At 40.4% G+C, this 15,211-nt stretch overlaps 3 protein-coding genes across 3 annotated transcripts; all 3 read right to left on the reverse strand.

The window, feature by feature from the left end:
• Positions 1–1,539: 1,539 nt before the first annotated feature.
• GCK72_011962 (uncharacterized protein) lies at positions 1,540–5,143 on the reverse strand (the record flags this gene model as incomplete). Its single annotated transcript, XM_003103528.2, has 8 exons — positions 1,540–1,774; positions 1,825–2,416; positions 2,936–3,104; positions 3,152–3,252; positions 3,303–3,472; positions 3,535–3,665; positions 4,902–5,006; positions 5,060–5,143. 8 exons carry the CDS (start codon positions 5,141–5,143, stop codon positions 1,540–1,542), a joined length of 1,587 nt encoding a protein of 528 aa, XP_003103576.2.
• Positions 5,144–5,446: 303 nt separating this feature from the next.
• On the reverse strand, positions 5,447–6,489 carry GCK72_011963 (uncharacterized protein; the record flags this gene model as incomplete). Its single annotated transcript, XM_003103446.2, has 5 exons — positions 5,447–5,547; positions 5,599–5,765; positions 5,817–6,176; positions 6,289–6,374; positions 6,424–6,489. 5 exons carry the CDS (start codon positions 6,487–6,489, stop codon positions 5,447–5,449), a joined length of 780 nt encoding a protein of 259 aa, XP_003103494.1.
• A 188-nt stretch (positions 6,490–6,677) lies between these two features.
• GCK72_011964 (uncharacterized protein) lies at positions 6,678–8,268 on the reverse strand (the record flags this gene model as incomplete). Its single annotated transcript, XM_053728773.1, has 6 exons — positions 6,678–6,732; positions 6,782–6,870; positions 7,681–7,729; positions 7,815–7,892; positions 8,074–8,144; positions 8,194–8,268. The coding sequence occupies 6 exons, from the start codon at positions 8,266–8,268 to the stop codon at positions 6,678–6,680; spliced, it is 417 nt and encodes a 138-aa protein (XP_053583545.1).
• Positions 8,269–15,211: the final 6,943 nt, after the last annotated feature.

Consider the following 15,211-nt stretch of genomic DNA (forward strand, 5'->3'; position numbering starts at 1 on the left):
CTTCGTCTTTTCGCCGCGTTACTGTGACCGCCTACTAGTGTCAAACCACCTCGCTTCTTGGAAGTGTACTTAATGATACGATCATGATTGTCTAATTCCACAAACGCCTCTTTTTTGAGTCTGAAATATTAATGTCATTCGTTTATCGTGTTTCCAGTCTCACTCTTTCAAAAAACTCCGATCAACTGGTGTGCTTGAAACGAACAACATTCGAACTCTTGTTTCTACGTCATACTCTTCCATTTCATGAATATAAGGAGCCAATTCTCTACGGAATTTCGATTGAATATAACCAGAAGAGTTGACCGACTGGAATTTCTCAACGAATTCATCGAAAAATGAGTATAATAGAAAAGGGGCGTCTGCGTTTTTCGACTTTTCAGCCAAAAATTGTAGAAGTTTGGCATTTTCTGAATCAATGGAGTCATCTGAATCTGATTCTGATTCATCTTCTTCTTCGTCGTCTTTCGAAGGAATCCTACATTCAGAAAACCCTGATTCGGTATCCGATTCGATAGTGACAACGGCTGGAACACTCTCAGAAGAAGAACACGCTCTCTTTTCATTGCCTTTCGATGCGAAAAATTCAGCAATCGACTCGGCTCTCGTGAATCCTGCCGTTGCTTTTACTGGTGCGGTGGCTCCGCGCTGAGCAACAACTAAATCTTCTTTCGAATTACTCGATGAAGTGGACAACGATGAGCTGTCACTGTAACTGCTGAAAATGAAATTTCGTTTTACTGAAAAACTAGGTTTTTTACCTGTCCGCACTAGAATCTCTTCTAGACGTTGCCCGTTTCTTCCTGTATCTTCTATATCTATCCGATCGTGCTCTACGCGAATGGATTCCCACGAAATTCAACTTATTTCCTTCGAATTTGATGATGCGTCTCTTGTTGTCTATCGCCACAGTGTTCTGCTCGCGGAGCCTTTTCAAAAAGATGTCATTAATAGGAGTGCTTGTGATAAAGAGGAGTTTTGCGAACTCTTCCATGTCGTCTCCATCGGTATTCTTCTCGTTTTGCGCTAAAATTGCTTCCAAACTGAAAAATTATTGCTTTAAGTATAATTTCATATAATTTGACTTCTCACTGCTCTTTTAGGTTTCTCCACGATAACTTTGATCCTGTCGTTTCTTTGTATTCTTCGCACATCTGTCCTTTACACAATGGCGCGTCTGCATCTAAAGCTCGTTTCATCAGAAACTTCTGGAAAGCATCGTCTTCTTGAATATCGTTTTTATTGGACGGTTCACTCATTATTCTGTAATTATCTTTAATGGAACTTGTTTTTTCGAGAAGAGACTCTTGGCAATGAAAACTGAATCGTGGCGAAACCAAAACAAAAATATGAACTGATAAAAACAAATCGACAATTCAAAACGAACAAAAAACAGTAATTTATTACAAATACCAAGAAAATGAGAGATGTGTGCTCAAAATGGAACAGGAGGAATGAAATGGAGCTACACAAATTTTCATGAGCGGTGGAAACAAAAAACGTAACACTTTCATAAACTACAGAGAGGAAATTAACAAGTTATGTAGTGAGAATTGCAACAGCAGCTTGAATTGCTAGACGTAACATATCGATCGGAACAGATTCCTCTTCGGCGCCGATTGCGATTGTCTCAATCTTCTTATCAATGTTTTTTCGAAGATCGTTGAGATCCTCACAATTGAGAGAACCGATGTAAACGTTAATGAACTGTAGGAATCTTGTTGTGGACGTCATTACCTTCTTCTTTTTTGGAGGCGGAGCGGATGTGGACGGCCTGAATCGTTTATTTAAATGAAAATTTGACCCTTGCATTACAAAACTCACTTATTGTTAATGGCATTGATCACATCGCTTGTTCGTTTTTGCATTGTATCGAACATGTTTGCCATCATGGCTGTCACATCTAGGGGACCTTGTGGAAAAACTTGTGGCACAGTCGGGAATTGATTATCGGTCGAAGAAGAGATATCCGGCTTCATATCGACTTCTTCTGATTCTTGCTCGGGCCCGAGTCCACTTGCGGGTACCGGAGCAGTAACCGGCGCAGTGACCGGCGCAGATTCCGCCGTCTCCTCCGGTTCTTCTTCTTTCACCACCTCTCTCAATTGTTCCGATGATTTTTGTGTCGTCTGCTGGTCCGAATCGCACAATTCTTCATCCGACATTATGAGATCTGGCTCTTCTACGATTCCTTTGCCTTGAACTTCGGCGACGACAATTATTTCATCATCATCGTCGTTCGTGTTCATTGTCTTCTCGTTTTTAGCTTTTTTCGATTGCAAAATGACTTTGCTTGGCATTTCGTCATGAGAATCATCCGATCCCGTCGATTTATCAATCTTTCGTTTTCTATCGCTTTTAGCGGCTTCTCTACGCTCTTGGGAAGACATCCGGTCACACAATGAACGGTGTCTACCTGCAAATTTAATTTTATGCTGTTTTTAACTTAAAATGTCGATAAATGTCAGATAAATCTGTGAAATCAAACGAGACAAGGTAAACGTGGAAATCCAATAAATTTCAAAAATGTGTGCGGAATTGCGTCAAGGTGTTTGCGGGCAAACCTTGTCTACCGTAACCTTATCGAAAATTCGTGGCGGCGTTTTCGGGACTTTTGCTGTGCATGTCTTGCTGTGCATGTCTTTGTGCATGTCATGTCTTACTAAAAAGTATATATATTTTGACCCCAATTTTCTGAAATTTAGAATACGAACAAGCTGATTTATTGTCATTTAATTGAAGAAACAAAACAGGCAACAAAAATAAGCTGAAGAAATAAATAATAAAGCCTAGAACTACAACAGAGACGGAAAACTTCTCGAAAAAAAACGGTTTCTTGTTGAAGTTATAACGCTATTTCTCAAAAAAAGCAGAAAAAAAGTGATTTAAATAGTTTTCGAAGTGAAATTGTTTGAATTGAAATACACGAAAAGACAGGCAGCCGACAGTCTTGTCATCAATTCCTCTCTTTCCAATCCATGAGCCCATTCAACATTTCCCCATGTCTCCGCTTGAGTTCTCTGCTCCAACGTGGCCGCATCAACAGCTGTTTCAGCATCAATATGGTGGCGGATTGCATTGTAGGCGATTATGAAGGATTTCACCTGGAAATGTGTTGTTGAGTTATTGATAAGTAACACTATTTACTAACAGATTCAGTGGCATACTGCAATCCAACGAGTGCTGGGAAATTGTGTTGACGAATCCATCTGTCAATTTTGTCTTTGTCGGTTTGGCTGGCAACATCACAATCTGGAAAAGAATTACAGTTACATATTTCCACTCTAGAAGAAGTAACATACCCAAAATACTCTCACTACAACGAACTTGAGTGCCAAGATCTGAATTGAGATTCTTGATGAGTGGCGCCCATTTCTCCTCTTGATAACGATGGAGTTTCGAGCTCTCAGTGTTGAAGAACAGGACAGTGTCACCGTCAACGTAGTCGAGAATCTTTTGGGAGATCGTGTCACTGGAAAAGTGGATTTTTAGAAGTTTCAAGAGTCTCTCAAAAGTTGAAAATTAATAACGAACGCTGTCTGCTCCAACGGATTATCCTGAGCAGTGAACGCCAATCCAGTGAGTCTCATTTGTCCGAGTTGAAGGAACTCGGCTTGCGACGACCATTCTTCAGCGATCGCCAATGCCAGCGGATACGAGTTGAGCTGAAATTTTCAGGCTGAAAAACAGAGACACTACAGTACTCCCTTTCCTCATTCATCACTTCATTGACACACATTACTCATAAAAGGATTATGTGGGGGTTAAGGAAGTAAAAGTAAACATTTGAGAAGAAAAACAAAAGTTTTTTCTCCAGAAGTTTTTTACGAAACAGAGAAAAAATAATTTCTTTTGAAATTCAATAGTGTACATTCAGTGTCCTTCCTCCGATAAAAAACCTATGTAAATATAACTCTCTAATTCTCTACGTCTCTCTTTCTTTCTTCTCTCGGTCAGTTGACTGTTGGCAACTCATGAAAAGTTTCTCCCGATATTTGCATAACAATTCCCTCTTTTTCTTCGTTTTTTGTGGAAATTATGAAAGAAGATTCATAGGTTAAGGTGATGGTGCATAATTGAGTCGAATCTCGGCTGCCGAATTAATAATGACAATTCACAATATTGCATTACATCTTCTGCCCGTTTTTGTGTTTGCTGTGGTAAGCTGTTATTCTATTCAATTAAATTAAGTAGACTAGTCAAGGTCTGGGCCGGGCCTTGTCGTCAAAATTAAAACTTAAAATTCAATTTTTAAAATTATTTTGAGTTAGCATGTTTTTCAAGGCCCGGCTTCAAAAAATGAACCAATTTTTTTTCATCGAAAATGTGAAACTTTCCGATGATTTTCCAGAATTTCTCCTAATTCTGAAGGACAGTCGAAAATTTGACTTTTTCGCGAAAAAAAAAACTCGAAAAAATTTGGAATTTCAACATTGGCCCCAAATTACCCGGACCTTTGGGCCAGGCCTTGACAAGCATGAGAATTAGAAGAAATTCTAAAAAAAAATCATCAGAAATGTTCACATTTTCAATGAAAAATTGAAAAAAGTTGGTTTTTTCGAAGCCGGGTCTTGACAAGTGTGAAAGACTCCAAAATTTCTACAATTTTGGAGTCTCCAAATACTCATTTCAGTTCCTTCTAATCCTGTTCTTCGTTTGCCGAAAAGCCGATTCGAAAATCATTTCAAGATTCTCATCGAGAAGATCCAGTCAAATGTCATTAGCCTCAAGGAAGTCAAGTGTAACGGTTCGCTTATTCACTTTTTATTACAAAAACTCTTTTTTTGAGATTCCAGATGAATCCCCGTCAATGTGCCCTAAATCTTGTAACAAATGCAAGAAATCCTGATGTTTTAGATGAGAAAATGACGTCAACAGAGCCTGCTTTTGTCTGAAATTACCTTGAGAACCTGTCCTCCTTGAGTCTTCAGCACACGGTGATCCAAAAGAACTTTATGGATCGAATTCCCAGTTTTCTCGTCAATCTCATTTGCCACTGACACTTCCTGTATAATACTTTTTTCTTGGATTTTAATGAATTTGAATTTGAAAAAAAAACCTTATAAAACTTCTTTGGCTTTGACAGTGCAGATGCAGATGCTGCTTGATTTTGGGCAAAGCGACGGATGATTTTCGATGCCATTTTAAGATTTTTAGGTCTGGAAATTGCATCCTAGTGTCTTTTCGTTTCACAATTACAAGCGATAACATATACTGGACATTTGGACAGTTAGAAAAACAAAAATGTGAATAGTTTCGAGTAAAGTAAAGTTTTATATATATAGTAGGCAGAGCAAAGTATGGCGGAAGGGAATTGAGATTTAGGGGAAATATAATCACTTGGAAACGAAAAACAAAATAATCTCATAAATGCAAATAAGAATGGCAACGTTTGAATGATTAGGTATATACAAACTAATGAAACTAAAATTTCAAAAATAGAAAATTAAGTCTGATGCTTTTCAACTTCGTCAATCAATTCCTCAACATTCGACTCATCGACCAACACGAATCGATTATTGGGCTTGCTGAACATGTGCATTTCTCCTGTAAACAATAAGTATCATATCAGTCAGTCATATACTGAAGTGTCCCTACCTGTATAAATATCGAACCACATTGCATGAAGATCGACAGTCTGAGACTCGAGAAACTCCTTCAAGAACCCATGACTAGCAACGTTCTCCAGTTGTTGAAGAGTGTTGATTTGGGATAGCTTATCCTCCACATTCAACTTATCCTCTGGATCAATGATTGCTTGAAATCTGAAATCGAATACATAACATCATCAGAATCTAATATCAGAAGACACTCACGAGAACAACGGATTGTCACTGACGAATTCAATGGGTCCAGCCGTCTTATCAGCCAATCGTTTCTCCAACTTCTTAATCGAATTGAATCCATGCCGTCTGAGCCAGTGATCCATCGGTGACTCGGCGTCGAATGATTTCGGACATTTGTGAAGATTGTATAGGGTGTTGATAGCCTTACAATCCGAATGTCCACAAACGATGACATGATTGATTTTTCCACGTTTCACTGCCAATTCGAGTGCGGCTGGTTCAGTGGTAACGGACACTTCATATCCAGAAGGACCATAGTTATTCGCATGTGGAATCATGTTTCCAGAGTTTCTGACGACGAACATGTCTCCAACTTGGCTTGATGTGATTCTGTGAAAGTTTGGTGATTTTCAATCAGCCCACCACAGTTTTGACAACTGCGCTCCACCGAAATCACACGATTTTCTTTAATTTCGGTAGAGCGCGGTTGTAAGACGCGTACCTAGCCGGTAGCATTCTCGAATCCATACACGTGAAGAAGACGGCTGTCGGATGTGGATTATCACGGATTTGCTCGAATTGTTTCACCTGAAATTAGGAATTTTTCAAAATGATCCAAACAAGTGTCAAAACTAACCAAGTCCTTCCGAACCGTTTGCCGGAATCGGATGACTCCGTTCAGAATTTTTTGGAGTCCCGGCATCTGGAATATGGGTGAAGTCTTTAAATAGAATGTATGGAAACTAAGTAAGACGTTAAAATAAAGGGTAAGAATCAGAGGAATCGAGAAGTGAACAGAATAAATCGAGATACACGCGGCGATTTTATTAGAATTTAAAAAATCTACTCGAAGAGCTAAAAGAAAAAGAAAAAAAAGAAATCGAAGAAAAATTATTTTTTCTCCTGAACACCGGGGGACACTTCCAAGTCTTTGTATTTGGGGAATCTGAAACAAATCTGATAATTATTTACTTCTCTCACAGAGACAAAATCACTTTTGTGGTTGATGATCGCCGGCTCCTTTACCTTCGGATTGCACGTGAGGAGCTCGTTTTTCAGTATTTGAATCCTGGGCGAGTTGGGCCTGGAATATAAGAAATAATATAAAGATTTGAAGCTGAAAATTATAGTTTTCACAGTGTTAGTAAAATTTTTTGGATAGTTTTCGGAAAACTGTTCGAAAAATTTTGGAAACTTCTGCTGAAATTTCTAAAAATTAAGTAACAAAAATGATGATTTTTCCATTTTTCCTAAAACTTTTTCTAGTTTTGTACTCAAAACATGTAATAACTTCAACTTTTAGCCTTCAAAAAACTCATTTTTCAGTTTTCTTGAAATTTTTTTTTCGAATTTTTGGGTTTTTTCGGTCAAAAATTGTCGAAAAAAAATTTTCGCGCAGCTCTGACCGGAACACTTGAAACCAAGTTTAATCAAATTTCTATATTGATTTCTGCTAAAACAAAGATCACTTCTAACAGAAAAAAAACTAACAAAGTAAGTAATTGAAAATAAAGTTTTTTTGAGAAACATTGAAACAAAAGATAAGAAAGAAGAGAGAGGGCGAGAGAGAGAGAGAGTGATCATTCATTGAATTTTCTTCTTCTCCTCTCAACTACGTGATATTTTCACTGACATTTTACACCGTGAAGAACACTGATAAATGACAGAATTGAGATCAAAAGGGTAGATCCGTGATCTCAATATTGAAAAAATCTGTATAGTGGATCTATTAGCTCGACACAGTTCTCACAACTGCGCTCCACCGAAATCCCCTTGAAAACTGTCTCTTTTTCTCTGATTCTCTTAATTTCGCACACAATTTTCTTCGGTTGCGGTAGAGCGCGGTTGTAAAAACTGCGCTGAGCTAGTATAGTTTCAGAGAACAACGCCCCACCTGTTGCTTCATTCGATTGATTGCAATTTCCGTGTCGGATGGTGGGAATCTGTCAAAGTAGAGATTCCAATACATTACATCGACGTTTCTAGAGTGACACTCCTCCTATCAGTTAACACAATCACGTGGCTCACCTTCTCGTCCCTCTCAACCATGCTTGCCATTCCAAATCTGGTTCGATGTGAGCTCCGGAGGCTGGTGGGTCGAATCCTCTGAACCAAAAAAAGATATCATCGCAGCACAGTTTTTACAACTGCGCTCCACCGAAATCCCCTTTAGAATTTTCTCTGCGTCTCTCAATTATTCACACAATTTTTGTCAGTTTCGGTGGAGCGCGGTTATAAGAGCAGTCTTGTTCTAATAGTTTTCTGATGATAAGTCTTTCTGAATCACCTCGAAACATTTTGTCGACTGTTTGCAATTTCGTAGAACTTATTTCCAGAAGCATCTTCGGCAACGTAATTCTAGAAATTATATTTATTGGGAAATGACACTGAATGTGAATCCAATTACTTTTTTCGACATATCGCCTTTCAAATATTTCCAAAGATTGGAAGCAACTCGATTCCATGCACCTGGGCGGCTCATTCTGGAATTCTTTTTTTTTTTTGATTTTCCGATAACTTGGAAAAGAAGTAAGAAAACAGAGCAACAAACTCTGAGTATCCGGGTAGTTCGTTATCTTCCCATCCCATTATTTATAAAACAAATAAACGAATTGCAAGTGAAGGAGAAGAAATAAATTAGAAGAAGTGTATAGGTAAAAGAGGAGAGGAGTATTTAGACAATGACTGGAAGTAAAATACGTAAATTGACTTGTTCGAACAAAAGGAGTTGTTGGGCATTGAATTAAATAGAATAAAACTTAGTTGACAAATGGATAGAAAAGAAAGGAATATTCGTAAGAAAATGACATTTAACTTGGCGGTGGTGGAGGAGCAGCAGCAAGAAGAGACGATAAATCACCGGGCATTGGTGGCGGTGGAGGTGGTGGAGGCATGAATCCACCGAGACTTCCTGGCGGTGGAACAGGCATTGGCATTGAAGACCCGCTTCCGTACCATCTGGACATAAGACTTATTTAATTGTGGAAACACTCTGATTTTCATTCGAACTTACCCTTTATTAGCCTTCGCTCCTGTACCTCCTCGTGCTCCTGGACTTGTATAGAAATCACTATAATCTTGTTGCTGTCCGTAGGCAGACGCTGCTGCAGCTGCACCATATGGTTGTTGATACTGGTTGGCATAGGCGTATTGTTGATAGTGATCTGAAAGAAAAAGTGGTCAGGTGACTTGAGGACGTAAACATTCTGGAAAATTCTCGAGATGAGAATCTCAACTTACCGTAGTATCCTTGCATCGCCGCATTCGCTGGATTCTGTTCCTCTTCTCCCTTCGGCGGACCGAATAGTTCTCTAGGATTCTGGAATCCACCACGATGACCTCCTCTACCTCTTCCCATTCCACCACCTCGACTACCCAAATCTCCTCCGGTTAATGATGGGATTCCACCGCCAGCCGATGCGGCATGTCCTCCAGATGACGAACCGCCAGTCGGTGTTTCACCTAATTCTGCCATAAGTGCAGAGTACTCATCATCCATTCCAGCTTCTGATGCGTACATTCCTTTCGGATTTTTACAATCTTTTGAAATATGACCGAACGCTCCACAATTTATACATTTGATTTGATTCGTGACGTTTGGTGCATCCGGACATTCCCATGACTTATGCTCATCTGAACCACAATTAGAGCAACGAGCACCACTGAAAGTAACAAATTAATAATTGATAGAATATGAATATAAATAAACTCACTTTGCCAAATCCTCCGGTCGGAAAGTGCCATTCAACAATGCGAGCTCTCTCAACTGTAACTTTCTCAGCTCATTATTATCAGGAAGAGCAGTCGCTTCGGCGATGACACTCTTGATTTTCTCGCATGCTTTTTTGATAACATTCATATCCGTTCCAGTAACATATGCATGAAGTGGCTCGTTTTCACCAGGCATTGGACCCAAACGATTCGTTAGTTTGCCCTCCTTGATCGATCCTTTTCCACTGAAAACTCGTAAATATTAGTTAAAAGTTGGACATTAGTAGACTTACCGAATAATGATTTTCGCACCAGTCTCCGCTTCCAAACTCTTCAAAGTGTTTCCACGTGGACCTATGAGAAGACCAACAAAATTGAGATCAGGGAACTGCTCCTGAGGAATCCAGACTTTGTCATGGAGACGGATATTCGGAGCGCTGAAATATCTATTGTTTCTAATATAAAGTTTATTTTAAAAGCATTACCGATAGTCTGCCGGTGGTTTGAAAGCCGGATTGATCTTGAGAAGTGCTTGAATCTTCTCGTGACGCAGCTGTTCCAACTCCTGACGTTTCCTGACTTCTCTCGTATTCAACCGTTTACCATTAGCGTCGTAGACTGGTTCAGGAGATGGTGATCTGGAAATAACAGGCAACATTAGGAAGAGGTAATTCTTAAAGCAAATAAATTTGGTTTCTGAGTATAATTTTTGCTGAAAGAATGATTAATGCTGAAATTTAGTCATTAATGATATAGCTTTATCTGTCTGTTGGCAAAAAAGAATCCCCAGAGGAATCGAGTCTAAAAACCTTAAATATTGATTAGGATTAATTCATTAAGGAAGATTGATTCTGAAATTGATTATGTTTAGATGGAGGACGACTCTTCCCGTCGGAAAAGGAGACACACGCCTGTAACACTCGAAAAATTGAATTTCATGGAATAATGTAATGTGGGAACCCAACAAGAAAATGAATGGAAGCGCTGCGAACAAAGTTCTACCTGCTCGATAAAAAGGGGAACCATGTAGAAATGGAATTCCAAAATCAGACGATTCGTCGAGCTCCAGATTTTGAATTACTACTTGAAAGAGTGAATAGCCGCCCTATCTCTGAACCCAACGAATCGTCTGATTCTAAATTGTGGAGAATCTCAATAAATTTCTTCGTTAGTTTCATTTTCTAATTTCTTAACTACAAACTTACCTTTCTCTTCCTTCTGGAACACCGAAATCGGCGAGACGAAGTTTGCGTGTGGCGTCCTCAATCTCGAGTTGAACTGAAATGTCGGGCCAGGAGGCCCGGAGTTTAGTAAATGAGAAATAGAAAAAGAAAATCAATCGAGAAGTCTCGAATATCAAATCAAACCTGAACAAAGAAGACGGCGTGGCAGTTGATTCCTTGCTTGATTTTCGGTATTTTCCCCCTCATTTTTCAACCAAATTTAAAAAAAGTAGAGGGTTCCCAATCTTTTTCATTTCAGAATGAGTTTAGAAAAACAGAAAAAGAATCGGAACCCAATGAACTTAAAAGCAGGCATAACTCACGAAGATAAGCGTTCCTTTGATCCTCAGTCAAATCAGCTGGAAGAATTGTCGGCATACCGGGAACAAAACTTTTTGTTGTCGACCAGCGACTTTTTCGTTCTCTGAAATAGGTTAAGAAGTAACAAATCAATGGATCAAAAAAACTCACTTCTTCGCAGGATTAATCGGAACAATAGATCCAACTTGCACCGCTTCCACCGCCACCGTTCCAGTCTCCACAGCAGCCGCCAAGTCTTCACGTATCAACGGATTGATGACAGGCTCTTTAACACGTTGCGGACTATTTGGCACCATCAAAGGCGGCGATCGGTCTCTCCGACGTTCCGAACGACGATCTCTGCTACGACGGCGGGGAGAACGAGAGCTTCGACGGCGACGGGAGTCACGGTCTCTGTCACGATCCCTGTCGCGAGGAGAGCGAGAACGGGAACGACGATCTCTGTCACGATCACGAGAGCGAGACCGATCCTTCTTCTTACGATCTTTCTTACGGTCACGATCGCGGGAACGAGAACGTGATCTATCTCTTTTTCGTTCAGACACCGATTCCGTACGAGATGGGGAACCTGAAGCTGTCATAATTGTGTTTGGAAATAGTTGAAATAAGAACTTACGTGTATCACCACCTGCACTTAACGAGGGCACAACGAGTGCTGGAGGAGCAGCATGAGACATAGAACCCATTGAAACGTCCGCCGAACCACTGTCACTCTCATTCCCCCATTTCCGCACAAACGGCATGGGTTCCGTGTTACCACCAGTTTTCGACATCTGAAAATAGGTTAGAGAGGTAAAAAATAGTACAGAAACAGCGAAAATTGCAACAATAGATATAAAAAGCGTTTGAAGACGCGTTCAATATTAAATAGATTTTTAGAATTAAAAAAAATGAATAAATGAAAACAATAATTTATAATAACAAGATAAATTAGACAAAGAGATACTCGGTGGAGAACTACGTCTCCATGGCTTGCGCCGGTTCTTGATTCTCTGCTTCTTGAGAGACAACTGGCTTTTCAACTGCCTTCTTCTCAGCAGCCTTCTGTGCAGCTATCCTTTTCTCTGGCTCGATTTCTCCACTTTCCACGATTTTCACCACCATTTGGGGTTTTCCAGACGGAGTTCCCTGCAAAAATTGGATTTCCATAATTTTTCATCTACCCAAACAAACCTGTTGCTCGACTTGTCTCACAATATTCATTCCCTCTACAACGTGTCCAAATACCACGTGTTTTCCATCAAGCCAATCGGTTTTTTCAGTGCAAATGAAGAATTGTGATCCATTAGTGTTCGCACCGCAATTCGCCATCGACACAGTTCCAGGCATTGTGTGTCGAAGAGTGAAGTTCTCGTCCTCGAATTTTGTTCCATAAATCGACTTGCCACCAGTACCATCTCCTTTCGTGAAATCTCCACCTTGCAACATAAACTTTGGAATAATACGATGGAACGTGGATCCTTCGTATCCGAATCCTCGCTCTCCGGTACACAGACACCGGAAATTCTCGGCAGTTTTCGGTGTGACATCCGTTCTCAGCTCGATCACAATTCGTCCAATATAACGAATTCCAATTTTCACGCCAAGATATACACGTGGCAATTTCGAGGCCGAAGACGTGGCTTCTTTCGTTCCAGACGAATCGTCCTCTGCGTCATCTTCTGCAGCCGCTTCCCCTCCTCTTCCATACTTCTTAAGCCACTCATCATCAGCCCACACTGGTTTCTGGGATCGTTCAGTTGCTTTCGGTGGACGAGCAAAGTTGACTCGAATCGTTTTTCCGAATAACTCGCTTTCATTCATGTTATCAATTGCCATCGCCGCGTCTTCTGCCATATCGAACTCGACGAATCCGAATCCACGATGTTTTCCAGACTCGTAATCCATTGGAATCGAGATAGCAACGACGTCGCCGAATGGGATGAATGCGGCCATCAACACCTTCTCTGTGACTTCTTCTGTGAATCCACCAACGTAAAGAGTTCGTTTCCGATTGTGAGGGAAGTTGGTGTTCATCTCAAAATGAGAGAATATTGCAATTTGAAGAACCAAGTCAAAAGTGCGCACAAAAGATAATAAAGTATGGTTTTCCAACCAAGAAAAACTAGGGACAAATAATCGAAAGAAGGTTTATTATAGGTTGACGAAGAAAGAATAAATTAAATAAGATTTCAGGATTGGATAAGATACAGGATGATTTGAATGACTGAATAAGGGTAAAAGAGGGAATAAAAGTAAAAATGGAGTGAATGAGAAAAAGGGATTAAAAACAGAGATGAGAAATGATTTAAAGTGCGTTCAATATCGTCGACGATCACGGCTTCGGCTACGACGTCTTCCGCCGCCACCACCTCCATATCCGTATCCACCACCGCCTCCTCCATAACCACGGCTTCCGCCGCCACCACCACCGCCGCCCCATCCTCCACGATCACGATCTCTTCCACCGCCGCCGCCTCCCCAGCCGCCACCACCGCCTCCGCTTCCGTATCCGCCTCCACCACCGCCGCCACTGCTAGATCCTCCACGTTGAGATGGATAATGTCCGGCTGCGTCAGCTCTTCTTCCACGTCTTCCATACAATCGATCTCCCAATTCTGCTGAAATGGCCTTCAAGTGCATGAAGTTGCAGAATCCTCCCTTAGAGCATGTGGTGACTTCGTGCTGACGACAACGGGACTCTCGGAAGTCGGTGACTGGGCAAAGTTCTGCGTAAATTGGTTGACCATTGAACCTGAAAGAAAAGAACAATTGAACTGATTTCGAGAGAAGCAAAATATGAATTCAAAGTAAAATATGCTCAGATGGCCCCTGTGCCTAGAATTTCTCCATTTCAAAGTCCTACCGATGGACAATGTGCAGTGGCACGTTCTCTTCATAGCATTTTATCGATTTAGACAAGGTCTAGCTATAACTCTAATAGAGTCTACTCACCATCTATTATTCAGATCATTTTTTGCTTTCTCGGCATCCTCTTCCTTCATAAACTTCACATATACATTTCCAACCATGTGCTCTCCGATGTTTTCACAAACGTTAATCTCTTCCACCTCTCCATATTTTCGTTCCATTTCAACAAACACCTCCTCGTAAAAATCGTCAAAGTATCTTTGTTCTTCGTCGTTACGCTTTCCGACCTCTGTAATTAATTAATTTCAATGAAGATTGTCGGAAAGCTATGAAACTCACTGTCAAATGCATCGGCTTGACGGACATCTACCACAGGATTGTGATAGAAATTCTTGAGTACAACGGTTGGCGAGAACGTAGGCGTGTGATGGGCTCGTGAGCATTTATCACCATGCCGGCACGCTCCTGTCTAAAAAATTAAGCGTAAACCTGGCAGTCCTCTATTATCTCGAGATTAACATCCTGGAAGATATCGCGAAACTTACTTTGAAAAAGAACGAACAATTCACTTTATCCTTTTCGGTACCGTAAATCGAAGCGAGATACTCGGCTCCGGAGAGCCCGTCGCCGTACGACATCGTGACGACTGGAAAAATTATCGATTAGGGAAAGGAGACTGAGAGGAACGTAATGACACAACAAGAGAAATGAGGAGAATGAGCGAGAATAAACAGAAGACAATGAATTATGACAACAAATCACAGGTCACCAAAAGAGCGCCAGAGCTCTGGGAATATTTGAGAATCGATCGCAGCGGAACGTTTCTGAACGATTGATTCTTGAGTAAGACAAGTTTTGTATCATTGATGATGTTAATTCCAACGAAAAGAACAATAATGCAACGGCATCTTCGAAAAATAAACTTAAAATGCTTGTCAAAGAAATGGATGAGAAAATTTACAGAAATTCGTTTAACGAGAGAACAAGAAGAGTATTTTCTATCCTTGTAATACAGATTATCAACAATTTGTTGAGAAATAACCCCGAAAAACAGCAAAAAACCACAAAAAACGAACAGCAAATTTACAGCGCTCCAAATTCGAAAATTGCAATGCGGCGCGTTTTAGGGGGCGGAGTCTCGTGACGAACCCTCGTTGCAACCCGCGGCGCACTTATTCCGTTCTTTTTTCTTGCTCGCGAAGAACATCAATGAAATGTCTAAAAATAAACCTGAATGGCTGAAAGTTGGAGAATCAATATGGTAAAACAAATAAAATATAATATGAATAATCTACAATCTATTTTTATTGCTTATGGGTG

Source organism: Caenorhabditis remanei, chromosome IV (genome assembly GCF_010183535.1).
Source record: "Caenorhabditis remanei strain PX506 chromosome IV, whole genome shotgun sequence".
Lineage (NCBI taxonomy): Eukaryota > Metazoa > Nematoda > Chromadorea > Rhabditida > Rhabditidae > Caenorhabditis > Caenorhabditis remanei.